This window comes from Phyllostomus discolor, chromosome 4 (assembly GCF_004126475.2).
Source record: "Phyllostomus discolor isolate MPI-MPIP mPhyDis1 chromosome 4, mPhyDis1.pri.v3, whole genome shotgun sequence".
Lineage (NCBI taxonomy): Eukaryota > Metazoa > Chordata > Mammalia > Chiroptera > Phyllostomidae > Phyllostomus > Phyllostomus discolor.
In genome coordinates, this window is record NC_040906.2 from 127,155,288 (window position 1) to 127,177,816 (window position 22,529).

Consider the following 22,529-nt stretch of genomic DNA (forward strand, 5'->3'; position numbering starts at 1 on the left):
ATATTTCTTTTGCTACTCTTTGTTAGCTCCAATAATAACAACAATAACAGTATAGTGGCTGTCTCAAAAATATCAGCCACAGATTATAGTTTTTCTCATTTCACAAGCACTTGCATTTTCTTTTTTAAAAAAATATATTTTATCAATTATGCTATTATAGTTGTCCCATTTCCCCCCTTTATTCCCCTTGCCCTGAACAGTAAAATGACAGCAAACTCACAGATATTAACAACCACACCTAAAATAAAAATGAAAGCAAACTAAGCAAACAACTAGAATAGGAATAGAACCACAGAAATGGAGATCACATGGAGGGTTATCAACAGGGGAGTGGGGGGGGGGGAGGAGAAAAGGTACAGAGAATAAGTAGCATAGATGGTAGGTACAAAATAGACAGGGGGAGGGTAAGAATAGTATAGGAAATGTAGAAGCCAAAGAACTTGCATTTTTTATTTTGCAAAACACTCTCCATTACTCCCAGAATGATGAAGAGTATATAACGTCAATTACCAACCACCATCCTTTGCTTTATACCCCATTCAGTATTCACAGGCTGTATCGTTACACTTTATTAAGGATGTCTCCAACTCAAATTTTCCTCTTGAGTTCCTTTGCCCAGTCCTTAAACATTTTACTCCACCAGTGAATGAGTTTCATAATCAACCTTTCCTTGATCCATCAAAACAATCAGCAATTTTCAAAACTGCCATACGCTCTCCAGGTTGAAACTGTCTGTGTGTCACTGGATTATGTGCCCCCTTGAGATGAGAAACCGAGTTGAATTCATTTTTGTACCTCTAGCATTGAACACAGCATTTGGCACAATTTCTGTTAATCAAAGACTGAAAGAAATTACCTTCAAGTCATCCACATGGCACATAAGAGTGAAATATCTCTTTCCCCAAGGAACCATGTTATGTTTATGCTCTTTCCATTAGCAAACTGAAACTTTTAGTAATACCATGTGATTCACATCTTCAGGATTAGTCAGAAAAAAGAAAAATGTCAATCTGCACAGAATTTGCTCAGCTTTATACCTACCTGTACTTCTGTAGTTATCACTGAATCTCCTTCCCCCACCACTTTGGAATCAGATAGGCCGGGAGCTGAATTTCAATTCTATCCCTGTTAGCACATGCCCAAACAGAGCTGGGTTACTTATAAATGCTACCACCTAGGATGTCCTTTCAGTTCCTCAAAACTTTGCATACACTCTCTGGAGAGTCCGGCATGATTCACAATAAATAGGCTCTTATAATTGGAGAAATAATAATGGCAATGATTTATATACTTGTCATGTTCCAGACTAATTAACTCACTTAACCTTCACCATGGGTTCTACCCTTTAGCATAGGTTCTACCTTATCCCCATTTTAAAATGAGGGTACTGAAGCACAGGGGTTAAGTAATTTGCCCTGAGTTACACAGACAGTTGACAGAGTCAGTGGACCCGCCCTCAATCAGAAAATGCTTCATATTAGATCAGATCCTATGATCCTAGAGTAATCAGAGTCAAAGAAATCCATTGAACCAGACTATTGTTATGTAGATTAGGATTCTGAGTGCTCAAAGGATTCTTCTGAGCACTCAGAATCCCCAAATCCTGATACAACACAATGAAGTAGAAAGACAATGAATTTGGAAATTGAAAAAAACCTTCAGCTGAATTTTTGCTCCTCCCTTTCTATGGGATATGGCTAGGTCACTTTACCTAGATAAACCTCTTTTTTTCTTTTCTTTTTTTTTTACCACAGTAATACCCACTATACTTCAGAAAAGAAACAAATGGTGTCAAAGGTGAAAATGCCTGGCAGATGTTAGGATCTGAATAAACGTAAGTTTCTTTCTTTTCTTCAGACCAATGACTATTGCACAAAACTATTAGAACATTTCTGCAGAATGTTACTCTGTAGCCTTAAGAGCTACCTTTAATGCATGAAGAATGATAGGTTCAGTCATCATCATCATTATAGAACCATTTTTCAATATTCTGCATATCTAATCCTGAACATGTGAACATGTGTATTTTTTATGGATTTCAAAGAGAGAAAGAGAGAGATTTGTTGTTTCACCTATTCATGCATTCATTGGTTGATTCATGCATGTGGCCTGACTGGAGACCGAACCCACAAGTTTGGTGTATCAGGACAACCCTTCAACCAACTGCGCCACCCATCCAGGGCCAAGGCTTCAGTGCACTTTACAATGTCTCTGTTGGTTTTGATTTTGAAGAACTGCAATACAGGAATAATCAATGGTTCCTCACAATTCTAGAACCAAGCTATTATTGTTTTTTACTTTACTTAACAGTGAGATGAGGTATTGAAAACTTAGTTGTACAAAGTAATTTAAAGATTATTTTAGAAGCAGGAGGAAGCATGATTTATAACAAAATCAAAAACAAAAATCATATCCAAGGTGGGGAATCCTATGGCAAATTACCAGAAGAAATTGGGTGAAATTCAGAAGAACAAATTTTGGACTTAAAACCAGGAAAAAAAGGTTAAGAGGGAGAAATATTACAACAGAAAAATTTCCAAGAGGAGAAAGAAATAAAATGTTGGTTGACTCATAGCTGGGCTCACTAAAACAAGAAAAATGATAAGCTTTTCTTATAGAGTCCTGAGGTTTTTATTCTTCTAAATATACAAGTTTCTGTCGGTTTCTTGGCATAATTATAACTTTCACATGATCTTCGACTGTTTAATACTTGTCAACACTGATTTTACCATATTGCAATTATTAGCAGGTCCAAATATCCACACTTCCCCCATCTGCAAGACTTCTGACAGTATTTAACATTTTCCTATGTTCAAAAAATTTTCTTTGTAAATGACTCATTTTATAGGAAAAAAATATTCTCACTGCCAGATTGTAGGGTTGAAGTATACAGAGTCAATTTACTTTTCTTCCATGATTCATAGCTGCAACGATCCAGGAAAGATATATAGTTCTAAAATGGAAATTGGTCATAAAATCATCAAATGTGCAAGGGTCACAATGTCTTTGGAGCCCAATCATAATCAAACTATAAAGTAGTCTGCCAGTATAAATACATAGATTTTTTGAGTAGTGAGAAGAACAGAGTAAGTGGTTTCTTTAAAATACTCTGAACTTAAAAATAAGAATAAAATCCAAAGAAATTATTTGAGATATCACTCTTAGTTTTTAAAATGTATGAGTGTGATTTAAAGTTTATTCTATTATATAATTTTCTTCAAAGTTTTCCAAAATTCCAACAGATATTCTTAGGTACACAGACAGGGTAACTAGGTAACCAAAATCAAGTGTGTATTTTTTAATATCCACTATGGATTCTTCTAGTCATTGAAAGACTTAATAGCACCACACAATGAAATTTCAAGAATATTCATGAATCTCTGTCTTTCAGTATATGTAACTAATACAGAAACTAGTTTGCCATCTAACCCAAGTAGTTTAATGGTTTAACTGACTGTTCAGATTACTTGACTAACAGGGCACATTAATGTATAAAATCACACCTGAGTTAAGTTCTAATAACTGTGATTCTGTGGGAGGTGAAAAATAGGCAAGGGAAGCTTTCTGAAGACATAGCACAAGGGAACACTGAAGAAAGCACAACACATACAAGGGGGGACCCCCAAAGTGGAATTCATTTATAAAAAATATGTATTTATTCTTACATATTTAAATTTCAGTCATCTTCAAATTACTCTCCATTTAATGCAATATACCTATCAAGATGTTTTTTCCATTGCTCAAAACAGTTTTTGAACTTGTGGATTTTGATACCTTTCCGTGCTTCTTCCATTTTTTTATTTCACCTCTTCCACATGGGCAAAATGATTGCCTTTGAGGACTGTCTTCATCCAGGGAAAAAAAAAAGTCTTTTGGGGTAAGATTGGGTGAAGAGGGAAGGTGGGGCAGGGGAGTCTTGCCATTTTTTATCAAAAACTGCTGGCCACTCAGCATGGTGCGGACAGGTGCATTCATAAATCACCCATCATAAAATGGACAAATGCACTGAGTCTTCAAAAAAAATTCACTGAAACCTATAGCACACAGCCTCTTACAACACCTGCTGGCACACTGATACAGATGGGTTCCTAGAATACTCAGCTAGCGGGGGAAACCTGTACTACAAGAGGCTTGCCCTCTAAAAGATAATTCTAGGTTTTGGGGGATTCCTTTCATAAGAGGAAGGCCTTCAATGTGGCATGCAGCATGAGAGGATGAGCCATAGCCCTGGAGATGAAAGAAGAGATGTATGTGTGTATGCTGCACGCAACACTGGAATGATAGACTGGAAGTTATATGTACAGCTTGTGGGTCTTATGAAGAACTCTGAACTTTATCTAAGCCACTAAACTAGGGGGTCACACCACCAGACTTGAGCTTTAAAAAACTCACTTGCTACACTCTGGAGGGTAGATTAAATGGGGCAAAAAAAAGCATGAAGACCATACGGGAGGTTGCTGCAGGAAAGAGATAATGGTAAGCAGAATCTGAGTCCATCCTAGCTGTGTTTAGTCTAATCTGAGCATGGGTTACAGGAGGTGAGGAATTTGGAGTTGTAGAATGATGCTCAGGATTCTGGCTTGGGCAGCAGGATGGCTGATGATATCACTGATTAAGGGAGGGACTCTGGAGGAAAATATAGTTTCACTGGTTACAAAATAGGAAGTAGTACAAAATTTTTAATAATATTTGCATGGGCTAAGATTTATTATTCATATTTGACAATAAGAAACTATACACTTCTGTGGGGGGGGGAACAGAAATGCTGATTCAAATTAAAGCAAACTACATTTACTGTAAATGAAATTTAATCTAAATCTAATCCTTCCTCCCTTAGATAAAGGTAGATGGGTGATAAATACACAGCAACATCAACTGCTTTTCATTAATAATTAGCCTTGAGCTAAGCACATGAAAACAAAAAAAAAACAAACACTGTCTACCTTTGGCAAATAATCTCTCCAGATAGACCCCAGTTCTTAAATTCAAAGAATTTAATTAAGTTTAGGCAAATGACCTCATTTTCCAAGTAAGTTTACACTTAAAGTTATACTAAGCTTATTTCAAAATGAGAATGCACTGCTTTATAAAGAAACTGATACCACTTTCTTTCTTGTATGTGGAATCTTTTTTTACACTTGAAACTATATAATTTTATTAACCAATGTAACCCCAATACATTTAATTTAAAAATCCTCTTGAATGATGGGTCATGGCTATGTTCTTATATTGTAAATTTTTTCATCAATGTTTTTCCTTTTGATTTTAGTATTCCTTGATAACTTTTTTATTGTTGTTTAAGTACAGTTGTCTCCATTTGACCACCACTATTCCTCCCACCCCTGCTATCCCCACCTCCCACCCTTGATCCTAACCCCCTTTGGCTTTGTCCATATGTCCTTTAGACATGTTCCTCGATGGACCTTGCTGCTTTTTCCCCATTTATCCCTGCCTACCTCCCCTCTGGTTACTGTCAGTTTGTTCCTAATTTCAATGTCTCCGGCTATATTTTGCTTGCTTGTTTTGCTGATTAGATTCCACTTATAGGTGAGATCATATAGGTGAGATCATATGGCTTATTTTACTCCAAACCTAAATCTCTACTAATTATGCTTTACATTCAAAGGGAAGTGACCAATAGCTAACCCCATTTCCTCTCCTTCTGTTCTGCAATATTTTTCAATAATACTTACCATCATTTGATATTTACTTATTTTTTAATTATTATTATTATTGTAGATTGATTACCTGTATCTCCCCAATAGAATGTGACCTTCAATACATCAGGAATTTCTATCTATTTTGTTCACTGCTATATTTCCTTAGCCTGGAAGAGTGGCAGGAACAGAGTAAGTACATGATAAATATTATGTATATGACCAGATGAATGAAAGAATGAATAAATATGCAAACAAACATAGAAATAAGGGTGGGCAAATGTAGGTCGACAGTTGTAATACAAATGAGTAACACAATAATAAATTCTGTTTTACATATTCACAAATGTCAACCTACTTTTGCCCACCCACCCCGTACTTTCTGAGTCCAACTGGTCACTAACACTGAAGGCTCTAAAAATAATCATAATCAAAAGAAGACACAATATAACCATGAATTTACCTTTAAAATCACAAATGCTAAATATGTAACCAACAATTTCTTAAATAATTTAAATATACAAATGAAATTAGCACAAATATAATTTTATGTACACATCATTATTGTATACACAATATATAATATATAAAATGTAAGTAATCTATTTAAGAGGTACATCAGATGAATATGGAAAGATCCATGTATGAGATTTATGTGAGAGGAGTGTTGGAGAAAAATGATTTACCTAGTGACTAAGCATTGTCTAGGAAAGCTTTATGGAAGAGGTAAACAATATTTTATTACAGAAAAGGAAGATTAACTGCCCAAGTGCAGAATAGTTCATTCAAGGCAAATGGCCCATATTTTAGTTTATTCAGTGGGACTCTCATAAGGGGTAGTGGGTGTCTGTGTGTGTGTTACAGGAGGGGGAAGTGGTGAGACAATAAACCCTTTTGCTAAGGAACTCAAACTGAGGTGAAGTGAGAGTTCAGGTAGAAACTGTTCTCTTTAGAAGGATGTCTTTTATATACTTCATAATTAAGCTTCCTCTGGTAATTATCTTTCCATGCCAAATAATAGTCATTTCTTTGGCTTTTATCCTAATGTATTCCATCTCCCAGGTTTTTAATCTTCATGACCCTTAGCCCTAAACTTCCCATAGCTCTTAAGCTGTGGAGTCCACAATTGGCACTTATTCAGTTAAGAGCCTGAAAAAAGAAAAACATAAAAAGCTTGTCTCGTGGGTCCTATTGTTCTACTACTGATTATTTAACCCCTATCAAATGTACTCTGCAAGCATCAGTTCTAGTTTTCCCCCACCCACTTTCCTCTTATTCTCTACCATCATTCTTTGCATGTTAAAACAGTATCTCTTGTTCAGATTGCATGAGAGGTACAGTAAATCCTCCCTGTAGGCTGAGTTCTAACCTCTTGCAGTTACTCTCTTCTGTATGAAATCCAGATCCTACACATCCCTAATGAGTGGTATCGCAAACCGAATCCAAAAGCAGGACTGTCATCTTTCTTAATATAGACATTATATGTTTGCTAATGGTGCCAAAAGATGCATCATTCCTTCAGGCATTCCCATCACATATGTTGATTCCTTTTCACCAAGGTCAAATTTAAATGACTTCTTCCAGACAAATAAAAGCCATATGTTCACTCCAGTTGAATTTTGCTATGTTAAAATAGCCATTCTCCAAGTTTGCCAATTTTGGGGGATCTTCATGTTACTCCAAAAACCAAAATAAATTCCAAAAATGAAACCAAGAATGTAAAATTCTTAAAAAAATAAGAAAATGAATATTAAGTATCTCATAATCAAAAAACAAAAACACTAGAAGAAACTACAAGAAAAATATTTAATTGTGGGAAAATTTTACATTTCTAAAAACCAAAAACAATATTATAAACCAAATAAAAAGAAAAAAATATTTACAACATACAGATAGGTAGATAAAAGGATGAATTTTCTTCATGTATAAGGAGCTCTTATTAACTGATATGGAAAATGCTATCACCCTTGTAGAAAATGGGTAAAGGGCAAGAAAGACCACTTCACAAAAAAGGAACTCACCCTGTCTGTCAGATTTCTATATTCAACTACTCACTGAAAATTTCTACTTGGACATCTAACATAAAAATTGAATATATATCCACTTCAGTTTCTCCCTGTACACCACTGGTGCCTTTTAATCTGCTACCCCAGTGCTGGAGCTCAGAGGCAGCGAGTCTGAGTAGCTGTAATTTTGATGTGGTTGTGTGAAGAGTTGAGCCATGCCTGCCTATCTCACCATTTTGACCAGAAGTCCAGGACTGTAAATCTTAAATCACAAAAAAGAGTAGGTTGGATCTGTGAACACCAGTATACCTGCTAGAAGAGGAAACCCACCAACAAAAGAACCACCAACAGATAACAATGGAAGAAGGTGAAGGAGGGAGTAGAAGCCACACTAACCTCCACCTAGGATCAATCTGAAAATACAACTAAATGGTAGAGAAATTACCCAGAACAAACAACTGAACAACAGTGATAGAGAAGCCTCAAAACCTCATACAGACAGAAGGACCAGCTTCAACACAACCTGTCCACACCTGCACAACAGAATACAAGACGTGGTGGATGGAGTAATTCTCAGTTAACCAGCTGGAGGGAAAGACCCACCAAAGAAAGAGCCAACAACAATCAAAACCCAAAGACATACAAAGAGCCAACATAAACAACAGCCCAAGACCAGTAAGCTCAGGAGATCAAGGAGACTGCACTACTGAATCTCACAGGTCTTCTACTATAGAAGTTCACACCATAAACCTAGGCAGTCAGAACAGATCAATTTAAGAAGCAGAGGCTAGCAAGAGGAGTCTCACGAACAATGGGAAGACAATGAAACAATCCCCAAATGAAAGGAAAGGAGGAAGCCTCAAAAACAAAGCTAAACAAAGTAGAGGCAAGTCAACTATCAGATACTGAATTCAAAGCAATGATTATAAGAAAGCTCAATGAGTTCACAGAGAATTACCAAAAACTTCACGGAAACTACAATGAACTCACTGCAAACTATATCAACATGAAAAAGGAAATAGAAACTATGAACAAGGGCCAAGAGGAAATGAAGAATACAATTTCTGAAGGAATCAAAAGCAGGCTAGATGAAGCAGAGGATCAGATCAGTGAGCTGGAGGACAAGGTAGAAAAAAACACCCAGAAAGAGCAAGAAAAGGAAAAGAGACTCAGAAAGAACAAAGAGGGGTTAAGGGAAATGCAGGACAACATGAAACATAATAATATCTCTTCAATAGAGATACCAGAAGGAGAAGAAGAAAAGCAAGGGATAGAAAACCTGCTTGAAAAAGTAATGATGGAAAACTTTCCTAATTTGATGAGAGAAAAAGTCACACAAATCCAGGAAACACAGAGAGTCCCAATCAAGAGGAACCCAAAGCGGCCCACCTCAAGACACATCATAATTAAAATGGCAAAATTCCAAGACAATGAGGGAATCTTAAAGGCAACAAAGGAGAAATAGGAAGTAACATACAAGGGATCCCTGATAAGACAAGCAGCTGACTTCTCAATGGAAATGCTTCAAGCCAGAAGGGAATGGCAAGGAATATTCCAAGCAATGAAAACCAGAGGCCTACAACTGAGACTACTCTATCCAGCAAGGCTCTCAATTAAAATGGAAGGTGAAATAAGGAGCTTCCCGGACAAAAGAAGCCTTGAATTATATACCATCTCCAAACCAGCTCTGCAAGAGATGCTAAAGGGTCTGCTTTAAGAACAGGAAGAAAAACAGTGAGAGAGAAAGGAACACAGGTATGAAAAAATGGCAATGAATAACTACCTATCAATAATAATCTTAAATGTAAATGGATTAAATGCTCCAATCAAAAGACATAGAATAGCTCAATGGATAAGAAAGGATGACCCACACATATGCTGCCAACAAGAGGCCCATCTCAGACCCTACACTGACTGAAATTAAAGGGCAGGAAACAAATATTCCAAGCACATAGACAGGAAAAAAAAAAAGCTGGAGTAGCAATACTCATATCGGACAAAATAGACTTCAAAAAAAGGGTCATAAAGAGAGACCCTTCATAGTACCTCAAAGAGAGGTCACTTCATAGTACTCAAGGGAAGAATCCACCAAGAAGACATAAACATTGTAACTATATATGCACCCAACAAAGGAGCACCCAAATACATAAAGAAAATCTTAGAGGACTTCACGAAAGATATTGACAGGAACACAAATAGAGTAGGGGATTTCAACACCCCACTGTCAAAAATGGATAGCCTTCCAAACAAAATATCAACAAAGATATTGTGGCATTGAACAATGCCCTAGATAAATGGACTTAACTGATTTATATAGAGCCTTCCATCCCAAAGAAGCAAAATACACATTCTTTTCAAATGCACATGAAATATTTTCAAAGATAGACCACATGATAGGACACAAAACAGGCCTCAACAAATTCAACAAAATTGAAATCATATCAAGCATTTTCTCTGACCACAAGGGACTGAAACTAGAAACCAACCCCAAGGAAAAAAAACAAAAAACACTCAAAATCATGGAGATTAAATAGCATGCTATTAAACAACGAACAGGTCAAGAATGAGGTCAAGTAAGAAATCAAAAAGTTTCTGGAAACAAATGAACATGAAGACACAACAACCCAAAACTTATGAAACACAGCGAAAGCAGTACTTAGAGGGGAGTTCATAGTGATACAGGCCTACCTAAAAAAGATAGAAACATTTCAAACAAACAACCTAACCCTACATCTACAAGAACTCAAGCAACAACAAAAAAGACAGCCCAGAGCAAGTAGAAGGAAGAAAATAACCAAGATCAGAGCAGAATTAAATGACATAAAAGCATAATTTTAAAGATCAATGAATCCAGAAGCTGGTTCTTTGAAAAGATAAACAAAATTGACAAGCCTTTAAGCAGGCTCATTAAGAAAAAAAAAAGAGAGAGGACCCAAGTAAACACAATCAGAAATGAAAGAGGAGAGATGACAATGGATACCACAGAAATACAAAGGATTGTAAGAAATTACTATGAAGAACTATATGCCAAGAAATTTGAAACCCTAGGGGAAATGGACAAATTTCTAGAAAAAAAATAATCTTCCAAAACTCAATGAAGAAGAAGCAGAAAGTCTGAACAGACCAATAACAACTAATGAAATTGAAGCAGCAATCAAAAAGCTCCCAATGCACAAAACCCCTGGACCAGCTGGTTTCACAAGAGAATTTTACAAAGCATTTAAGGAAGAGCTAACCCCTATCCTTCACAGATTATTCAAAAAAAAATTCAAGAAGATGGAAGACTCCCAAACTCTTTTTATGAAGCCAGCATCATCCTAATCCCAAAACCAGATAAAGACACAACAAAGAGAGAAAACTTTAGGCCAATATCACTCATGAACATAGATAATAAAATCCTCAACAAAATATTGGCGAACCACATCCAGAATATATTAAAAAGAGTATACACCATGACCAGGTGGTATTCATCCCAGAGATGCAAGGATGGTACAATATTCACAAATCAATAAACATAATACATCACATAAGCAAAAGCAAAGGCAAAAATCACATGATCGTATCAATAGATGCGGAAAAAGCATTCAGTAAGGTACAGTACCCATTTACGATAAAAACACTCAGCAAAGTGGAAATAGAGGGAGCATTCTTCAACATAATAAAAGCCATATATGAGAGACCTATGGACAATATCATACTCAATGGGCTAAAACTTAGAGCTTTCCCACTAAGATCAGGGACAAGACAAAGATGCCCGCTTTCACCACTCCCATTCGAACAGTACTGGAAGTCCTAGCCACAGCAATCAGGAAAGAAAACGAAATAAAAGGCAGCCAAATTGGAAAGGAGGAAGCAAAACTGTCATTGTTTGCAGATGACATGATAGTGTACCTAGAAAATCCTATAGACTCTACCAAAAAACTACTCGACCTAATAAGTGAATTTGGTAAAACAGCAGGATACAAAGTCAATATTCAGAAATCAAAGGCATTTTTGTACACCAACAATGAAATATCAAAAAGAGAAATCAGGAAAAAAAGTCCCATTTGATATGGCAATAAGAAAAATAAAGTATCTAGGAAAAAACCTAACCAAGGAGGTAAAAGAAAACTACACAACACTGAAGAAAGAAATTAAGGAAACCACAGACAAATGGAAGCATGTGCCATGTTCATGGATTGGAAGAATTAACATCATCAAAATGTCCATACTCCAAAAGCAATTTACAGATTCAATGCTGTCTCTATTAAAGTACCAATGACATATTTCACAGATATAGAACAAACATTTCAGAAATTTATATGGAACCATAAATGACCCCAAATAGCTGCAGCAAATTTGAGAAAGAAGAACAAATTAGGAGGGATCACAATACCTGATCTTGGACTGTATAACAAGGTCACTGTAAAACAGCCTGGTACTTACATAAGAACAGACACATAGATGAATGGAACAGAACTGAGAGCCCAGAAATAAACCCAAGTCTCTATGGTCAATTAATATTTGAAAAAGGTGGAAGCATAAAATGGATTAAGAATAGACTTCAACAAATGGTGTTGGGAGATCTGGACAGCTACATGCAAAAAAATGAAACTCAATCACCAACTCACACCATACACAAAAATAAATTCAAGGTGGATAAAAGACTTAAATATAAGTTGTGACACCATAAAAGTCCTAGAGGAAACATCGTCAGGAAAATCTCAGATATTCCATGCAGCAACATCTTCACCAATATGTCCCCTAAAGCGAGGGACATAAAGGAAAGAATAAATAAATGGGACCTCATGAAATTAAAAAGTTTCTGCATGGCTAAAGAAAATAGCATTAAAATCAAAAGAGAACCTACTATATAGAAAAACATATTTGCCAATGGTACCTCAGGGAAGGGTTTGACCTCCAAAATATATAAAGAACTCACACAACTCCACTCCAGGAAGACAAACAACCCAATTAATAAATGAGCAAAAGTCTTGAACAGACAATTCTCCAAGGAGGGCATATAGAAGGCCTAGAGACATATTAAAAGATACTCAGCATCACTAGACATCAGAGAGATGAAAATTAAAACCACAATGAGATACCACTTCACAATGGTCAGAATGGCCATCATAAACAAATCAACAAACAAGTGTTGGAGAGGATGTGGAGAAAAGGGAACCCTAGAGCACTATTGGTGGGAATACAGACTGGTGCAGCCACTGTGGAAAACAGTATGGAATTTCCTCAGAAAACTAAAAATGGAACTGCCTTTTGACCCAACAATTCCACTGCTGGGATTATATCCTAAGAACGCTGAAACACCAATCCAAAAGCACCTATGCACTCCATTGTTCATAGCAGCACAACTTACAATAGCCAAGTGCTGGAAGCAACCTAAGTGCCCATCAGTAATAAGTGGATCAAAAATCCATGGTACATTTACACAATGGAATACTATGCAGCAGAGAGAAAGAAGGAAATCCTACCCTTTGCGACATCGTGGATGGAACTGTAGACCACTATGCTAAGTGAAATAATCCATTTGGTGAGGGACAAATACCGTATGATCTCACCTTTAACTGCAACATAATCAACAAAAGAAAAAAGCAAGCAAAATACAACCAGAGACATTGAAATTAAGAACAATCTGACAGTAACCAGAGAGGAGGTGGGAGGGAATAATGGGGAAAGGGTTTTCAAGAACTACTATATAGAACACATGAACAAAACCAAGGGGGAGGGTGGAAGCAAGGGGGGTGAGGTGGGTTTGGCTGGGGTGGAGGAAAGGGTGGAGAGAAAATGTAGATAACTGTACCTGAACAACATTAATTTTAAAAAATGAATATATCCAATAGACTGACAAACAAAATAGAAACAGAGGCATAGACACATGGAACAGACTGACAGCTGTCAAAGGGGAGGAGAGTGGGAGAGATTAGATGAAAGAAGAGGAAGGGATTAGCCAAAGAACATACATGTATAACTTGTAGACACAGACAACAGCATGGTAAGGCCAGTGGGGGGTGGGGTCTGCGTGGAAGCAGGCAAAGGAAGGGAAATGGGATCATCTGTAATAATGTCAACAATAAAAATTAAGAAAAAATTGTGTGTGTGTATATATATATACAATTCATGTTGAAAATACATTCATGTATGTGTATATATACACACACATATACATATGCATGTACACACAATATGAAAACACATAATAAATTAAAAAGTTAATATATCCAAAACTAAACTCCAGATTTCTCTTGCCCAATCCTATCCTGTTTCTCACTGGAGTCTCCTTTGACTTCTCTCTTAAATTTACATCCAATACATCAGCAAATCCTGTCAGCTCTAACTTCAAAATATCCCCAGAATATAAGTAGTAGTTCTCTTCACCTCATTACTGCTATCCTGAGGCCTGATGGACCCCCTCATCTAGCTCCTGGGATGTCTCAAGAGCATCCTGACTGCTTTTGCTGCCTTTACTTCCATCATCCTAAAATCTATTCTCAACCCAAAAGTCAGGGTAATTCTTTTTAAAAAGAAGTTCTATCACATCAGTCCTTTACTCAAGACCCTAACATGGCTACTGAGTTCACTCCAACTGACAGCCAAAGCCATCACAATGACTTAAAGAACTGTACTTCATCTCCTCTCCTCTCTCCCTCCTACATAAATAAGTTCATCTCCTACTAGCCTGCCCCTACCCTCTCTTTATTCATGGATTGATAAAGGCATGTAACTCTGAAATTCACCATCTGTGCTGACTATGCTCCTGTAAGGTTTAACCCTCCATTGTAAGCTGACCAGTTTCTGGAAACTGTACACCACTGAGAGGCACACTGAGGAAGGCAGGGACGAGGTGGAGTATGGCTGCATCACTGAGTGTGACCCACTTTTAAGTCTATTGGTAGCAGTATTCTGTCAATCACTTCTTAAGGTCAATGATATGAACAATCATTTCCAGAATTTTGTAGCTTAATCTAGCCTACCATTCTTAGCAAATATGATGGCCTTTGTGGAATCTCAGAAAATCATTACTGGAGAGAACCCGGGCCTCATCGAGCATCATGTTCCAGATTAATAAACAGGGGCCCTTAGTAGCAAAGCAACTTTTAAAAGCAAAGCGGAAAGACTTTCAAGGATCATTTCTATAGTTCATTAAAAGCAAAGTAGAGGGCAAAATAGCTGCAGGTCTCTCTGCCAACCAGCTAAGGCTTTGGTTTCAGTAAAGTACTTTACTTTATGAAAAGAATTAATAATGATGGAAAACAGAACTGAGCACTATAAAAATATAAACTTCTACAAAATCATAAATAGTCCTAGTACATGCTTCCATACATGGCTTTCTTTTAAAATCAATGTCATATCGGTACAATGTCTTTAATCGTTCTACTCTGATTACCTACCAGGACATATAAATATTTCTCTGCCTCTCTTTTAATAATGATAAAAGAATAAAATAGTAATATGTTCAGCCACTGTGCTGATAGAAGTTATTAAACTGATAGAGAAACGAGAAAGGAGTGGAAGGATTTTAAAATAATTCTTTAATTTTAGCTGAAGGCATTTTCCTTATGAAAATTAGTATTTCTCCAAAGTGGAATAATTTACTATTTAAAGCTCTGGTTGACTTGGCCTGGTTATAATGAGAAAGAGACTCAAATTGCTTATTGAGGGGGGTTGCACAGAACTAAATCCAAACAAAGCAGAATTCCCTTCGAATTGTTCCATCCAAGTTTCCTTGGTCCATATGGCTTCAATTGCCAGCCAGAGGCTCCACCCACATCTTCCCACTCCCGCTATGCACTGGCCCTGGACAAAAACTAATGACCCTCAGCTGTTCTGGCTTCCAGGCTCCCTTTCTCTTCCTGCCTGGCCACCCAATCTCCTATCTCCTGCAGAGAGAAAGAAACAGGGGGACAGGAGGATAGTTAAGCAAAAAAGTCATATCTCTGGGTAAACAGGGTTTGGTGTAGTGTATCAGTTTTCTATTGCTGCTTTACCAAATTACCCCAAGCATAGAAACTTAACTTACAGTTCTGCAGATATGAGCCCCAAAATGGGTCTTGGGGAGCTAAACCCATAGTGTTAGGGGGACTGTGTTCCTTTTAGAGGGTGTAGGGGAAAATCTGTTCCCTCTTCCAACTTCTAGAGGCTGCCTCACTTTGATCACTGCTTCGATCATCACTTCTCCTTCTCTAACTCTGATATTCCTGCTTCCCATTTATAAGGACTCTTGTGATTACACTGGGCTATTCAGCTAAACCAGGATAATCCCTGTACCTCAAGATCCTTAATCATGTGTGCAAAGTCCCTTTTGCCATGGAAGGTTTTCTAGCTACCACAGTTGGTTTGTTCTTTCTTTAACATCAGATATCATTTAATACAATCTAACATTTTCTGACATCTGATGTCAAATTCTGTATAGCTATATCAATACATAAAATCCTATATACAAACACAAAAATATATACATGTACTAAAGGAGATAAGACAATAAGTCTATTGTAGCTTAAATGAAAGTCAGAGTAATATCTGTGATTATTGTATCAGGCTAAATAAAACAAATTTTCAGTACTTCATTCATGGCAAGTTATTAAGAAAGGAAAAACATGAAGCAAACGAGCACTCACAGTCTACGGAAGATCTGCTTGGCACTCGCTGCCAAGTATTGCCCAGGACTTTAAACCACTGAAAAACAAAAGCCTAAATAATTTAGCAGCATTGTCAAGGAAGCTCTGTATCACTGTGAGGTGCCAGCAGGTGACACTTCAGCATGGACTCAGGACAGCATGAAGCTGTCAGGAATAGAAAGAATATGTCCCAGGGAAGGGGTCTCAGGCAACGGAAGACTCATATTTATAAAATTTATCACAGTCAGTGATTAGGTCAGAAATCATGTAGGACCTTAGGCTTATCTTTAGTGTGATTAGAAGCTGCAGTTAGGGAATGTAATGAATTCACGTGACCCTTTAAATTAGTGAGCAAGGGATGGATCATAAGAGAAACTACGAGGCTAATGCTGGGAGATTACAGGAGTTAAGGAAAAAGGCAAAGGGGAGATGTTCATTTCATTCAATTCAAAATAGAAGCAGTCTGATAATAAATTTATCATCCTATATCCTGAAATACATCACCTAACAATTTCTCTACTTATTGGCATGGCACTCTAGCCCATAAAATTTAACTACCCATATTCTTAGTCAGAACAAACTCTCTTCTTATGGCTGGAACCAATGCTTTCCCAAACTAAAAAGGGTTTTCTTTCTGAAAATATCTCAATATCCCAAATCATAAATTTTTCCCCTTCTTCATTTTCTTCATCATAGAAAATGCTATAACATCTCCCATCTTTTTAAAATCCCTTTTTACCCACATCCTCCCCATGCTATTATTCCATTTCCCTGCTCCTCATTATGTCCCTCAAAACAAGTATCTATATTCACTGTCACCATTTTATTGCCCCTTTGTCAACTCTCTCTCGAACCCATTTCAATCCAGCTTTTGTACTGCCCGTCCCTGAAACCCCATTTATCAAGTCCTCAATTACGTCCACACAGCAAATCCACTGGTCTAGGCATAGATCTCATTTTTCTCAACCTGTTAACAACAATGACACAGCTGATCACTCCCTTCTTGAAATGCTTTCTTCACTTGTCTCCTAGAATGACACACTCTCCTGGTATTCCTCCAACTTCATTGATTATTCTTTCCTAATTTCCTTGGTTGTATCCTCTCTTTATTTTCTGTAAGAGAGCCCTAAGTTCAGCCCACTGCCACCTTCTCTTCTCCAGTTATTTGTACTTGTTCCCTCATCCACTTTGGTGGCTTTAGATACATCTACATGCTAAAAAGTCCTAACTGTGTACTTTCATTCTCAAACATATCCCTGAACTCAACATTCCTATCTATGGTTTTCTAGGAGACACCTTCAGCAGGTACAAAAATGAATTCTTGATTTCATCCACAAAACTGACATCTCCCCCAGTATTGTCCAGCTCAGGAAAGAGCACCACAATTCATCCAGATGCTCAAGCTAAGATCCTCTAAGTCTCCCTTGACTTTTTTTCTCACACTTCATATCTAATTTAACAGAAATTCTGATCAATTTCACACTAAAAAATAATCCAGATCCTGACCACTTCCCTTCCTTGCCACTACATTGCCCTAGTCCAAGCCACTCTGACTTCTCAAAACCCTGAAATAACCTCCTACCTGGTGTCCTACTTCTACTCTTGCCCCATATGTACTGTCCACACAATATTTACAGGACAGGGCAAAGTAGGTTTACAGTTGTGAGTACACACAACTCAGAGTTTATTCTTGTATTATTATTTATTAATTATTATTTTCCACCAACTGGAAACCTACTTTTGCCCAACCCTGTGTATTTCTCTTTCTGAAAAGTAAGGCAGATTAAATCACTTTCCTTCTTAAAATCCCTAAATAGATCACCAGTATATTTAGAATGAACTCTGCTGGGTTAGTTGAGCCTCACTGTCCTAATCATCCAGCTGCTCAGCCTCAATTACCCAGCTGTTCAGCCTCAATCACTCTACTCCTCAACAACCACCACCCGACTCCTCAGCCCCAACCCCGGCTCCTCAGCTTGCTGCAGCACCAGTTGCCCTCCTGCTTTGACGATCTCTCTCTGGAGACTGACCCAACAATGGTATGAATAGACCCAAAACATCACTACTCTTCAAAATTTGGCTATATTTTTATATTAAATTTGTCAGCACCTCTCTCAGGGCATAACAAGCTCCTCTTCCACCCCAATGCAGTATCAATGGTTTACCATTACACCTGTGGCTCTTTAACTGCTCAAACATGGATGGCTCAAAATACAAACCTTCCCATCCTTCATGGCAATGGTTAATGTCTAATGATAAAGAAAGTCTCTTAGGAGATACTTTTTTGGTGACAATTCAAAAGCTAATTCCTAATGTTTATTTACTGTTTCTAACATTCAAAGCTAATTCCTAATGTTTATTTACTGTTATAAACATTCTGATAGGAGCTTATCTGTAAAATTTGCCAAAAATGCTTTAAAGTAGATCTGCTTTATGTTTAATTGACAAATGTCCCTTAAGTTCTCTTGAACCTTAGAGAATATCATTTTTAGGCAGATTTTAAGTGTATACCAGTATATGCAGTCTTAGGAAAATAATGTAACCTTTGAGAAGAGTTTTAATTTTGTAAAAGAATTTCACTCTAAAATGGAACTGGAGGATATAAAGTGGAAAATCTCACTCATGTGCCCTCAGAAAAACAAAACTTAAAGGACTCAGAAACTGATCTCCCTGATTTACAGAAAACTGAGGATGTCAGCGCTTTCTTAAATGACAGGGAATTGGTCAGGGGTTGCCTCATGTCAACCTTCGGAGGTTTTGCTTATGATTCTCAGAGGCAAGAACAAAAATTGGCTGGATTGAGTTTTGCCTGTGTGCCTGGACTGGTTTTGTCCACTTGGGGTATTTTCAAAGCTGGTCTTGTTAGCTCATGATTTAATTTCACAGACTCTAAATGAACTCTCCCCTCTTTACATTCCCTCTCCACAAATCCAGCCCACACCAAACCCTCAATGGAGTCACCTGTAGCTTACAGTTGGTGTGCCCAAACTGCAATTCCTAGGCTATCCACAAATAAACACATATTTTTGACAATTTTGAGCATGACACACATTATCTCTTTTTTTAGGTCAACACTTGAACATTTCCATAGACGTGAAGGAAAAATATAGAAAGATTTTCCAAACAGCTATTTGTTGATACTAAGAATTCAATGGACAATTTTTTTAAACATAGCAAAGATATTCACAGTTTTGAAGTAAAATACCTAAAAAGTGACTAGAATGCTAATTCCATAGACCAAACTAGCCTTAATGTTCCCCTCAGCTTGACTAAATTTTAGACAGGCTTCTTCCTGACTAAGTTCTGATCTCCCTTCTCTGAGAACATTTACTTTAGAAACTTTGTCATTGTAAATTCTTTTTCTGTCCCCTTTGAGTTGTAAATCTTTTTAAAAACCTCACTAGCTTTACAACTAGCAATAAAAGTCTTTCTCGAGGACCTTGGAATCATCCTTTTGAAAACATTAGCAAGCTCAGGATAACTTAATTTGCTCCATCCCATTGATCGACCTCCCCTGTAAAGTTTTCTAGCACTTTTCCACTAGCTCACCCCACACTCAAAAAAGAACCCACCTTCCTTTTGTTTCAGCTAAATTGACCTTAATCTCCTTCCCGTATTATAGCAGCCTTAAAATAGAGTCTTCATTACCTGTTTAATTTTGCCCAGTGAAATTTTAACTTTGACACTGTAATCCCAGTACTGGAGATGACTAAGCTTTCAGTACTCACAGGCTTACCATCTTGACCAGGCTGTCCAGGGTAGCCAGGGCTCCCAGTCTGTCCAGGGTCACCCTAGGGAGGAACAAGACTTCTAAATACAAAACAACCAACCATATTGGTACAGTCAGAGTCCATCAGGGTCCAAAGCCAATTCTATTATTTGCAGCTTTTTGTATATTACAAACAAACAAGCAGATGTCCTAAAATACAGGTCAGAAAAATGATGCCATATTTTAAATGCCCACCTTAACAAATAAAGGTTTTTTTGGTATGTCAAATGTACAATGATTTATTTGTGTGAGAATGGGCATAACAGGTAAAGTAAATCTCAGTGATGTAAAGTGTTAATAGTTATAAAAGGATACATCTTTAGAATTCTAAAAAATGGTGAGGTGCCATAGCAAATACATTTTAAATGATAGCAATATTTCACTCATAAGACTACAGATTTAACTCTATTCTAAATGTTATACTGTGGATATCAATGGTCTATGAAACAATTCAATTCAAAATTATTTTTAAAAAAACAGTCCACAAGCCATGTGATCTTACATGTTGGACTCAAGTTTAAAGCTGCAGAACAGTCATTTCTTTCAATCCAGTCAAGGTGTCTCTTTGCCTATATTGATAATCTCATTCGAACTTGCTAAGATTCTATAACTTGAATACTTTTATGAGAGTGAGGCCCAACCCAAACAATTCTGCCAAACTCTAACAGTCTTTCAGCACATGTAACACCGGAGAAATGACCTTTGCCCTTGCAAACCAGAGATCTTCAAAGAAGAGTGAGCCCAGGCACACTCCGTGGAACTCTAGACTATGGTGCAATGGCCAGTACTGACCACACAGATGGTCACCACCCTTGATAAAAAAAAACAATGAAAGCAACATTTTTGTGAGGTGAGAGTGTTTTATAATTTAATTCTAAGAAATACTTCAAAAATAATATAATATGTCTATTGCTGAGTCCATGATGTCCACATGGGGCATCTTATCAAAAAACATGAAGTCCTGGCCATCAGTATCAATAAATCCCTGCCTAGAAGCAACCGATTTTCAATTCAATAATTCATCACTATTTTCCTCAAAAGATCATTCACACAGAACACCAGTGATTATTAATTAACTAAGGGTACTTCCACCGAGCCAAATTTGCTGGTCTGAAATACTACTTCAGGCTACTGGCTAGAGATTTGTTCCTGAAACTCAACAGGAAAAATGAAAAGAACTATGTGATCTCTATGGAGACAATGAAGAAAGGGTGGGCTTTTCACATAGGAGCAAGCTTAGCATAAGGAAAGGCTGAGAAAAGGGAAAATGTCATTTTTAAAAGGGACAAAGAATGGCTGGTTGTAAATCCAGGGAGAAAAGAAATGCTGAAACATTTACTGTCTTGCTAAAAGAGTATAATTTGTAATTCTAATCCAAGGACTTCCGGTGTTAGCTGGACATGAGGGAACAACATTCTGGCTCTCTGAAGTGTTAGAATTTTTCTCTTCTTGTTTTCAGAGGATCCACATTAATCTCTAGCTCTCCTGTCATCCTTCTTTATCCATTTTCAGATTGGACTCACTGCCTTTCAACAAATCCCACTGTTCTTTTCTCCTGGGAACAGGATTTTCTTCCTTTTCCATGTATGAGTCAATATAACAAAATTTTCCAACACTGCCCCTTCCTTGTTATTCCACTTTCTCCTGATGTCTCTTCCTATTGAAATGCTACAGTAGTGTCTGTATCACTCACTGATCACTCATTCATAACTAAAGTTTTCTCCAAGTCCTTTCTCGATTAGTCTGTATTTATCATTTGGATTTAGACTCCTTGAAAACATGGTCCGTATTTTCTACATTGTGTGTGTGTGTTGTTTTTTTTTTTTTTTTTACAATTCTGTGAACCAAGTAGAAATTAAATAACTATTTGCTTACTGGCTTATTTCAAATAAAATCAAATTCCCTGTTAATGATCCCTTCACTTGCAAAATATTAATTATCTGCAAAATCTAGGACATCAAAAGTATCTGAGAGGGTTTAACCTCTACTATGATGAAGATGAAATAAAACATTGGCACATGGAGAAACGGAATTTATTTTTATGCTGCATAAAAGTACAAAACATACTTAAGAATAACATTTTAAATTAATCAAAACCAAGTTTGCAAGGGGAAAAAAAAATCATCCACAAGATAAACCTACTGTGAGTTTATAAGGACCATAACACTGGTCAGCAGCCCTATCAGGGAAAAGTAATCTGTTTGGCAGGTTTTATTATTGCTGATAGATTTTACTGGTTATTTTGACTACTGTTCTACTGAATTATTTGAAAAAAAAACTCAGGTAGGTTTGGTGTTGCTTCCATAAAATTGGAAAAATAAAACAAAACCCTAATTAAATTTAGAAAGAAGGCCAATTAGAGTAAAAATTCATTTTTTACCATTATAAAAGCTGACACCCAACCTTTATTTATTGATTCTCGTCTGCTAGGAACTGCTTTAAAAACTTTACATACATTAAATTACTTAATCCTCATAACAGTTCC

At 37.0% G+C, this 22,529-nt stretch overlaps 1 protein-coding gene across 7 annotated transcripts in view; it reads right to left on the minus strand.

Annotated features, from left to right (window-relative positions):
- Window positions 1-22,529, minus strand: part of COL21A1 (collagen type XXI alpha 1 chain) — a 174,898-nt gene that overhangs the window by 66,748 nt on the left and 85,621 nt on the right. For 6 of the 7 annotated variants that reach the window (XM_036024263.1, XM_036024260.1, XM_036024265.1 and 3 more), the window contains one exon: window positions 20,004-20,066. In XM_036024263.1, the coding sequence (XP_035880156.1) occupies window positions 20,004-20,066 (63 nt within the window). The remainder of the gene's footprint in view (window positions 1-20,003; window positions 20,067-22,529) is intronic. The other variant, XM_036024264.1, reaches the window with a different exon arrangement.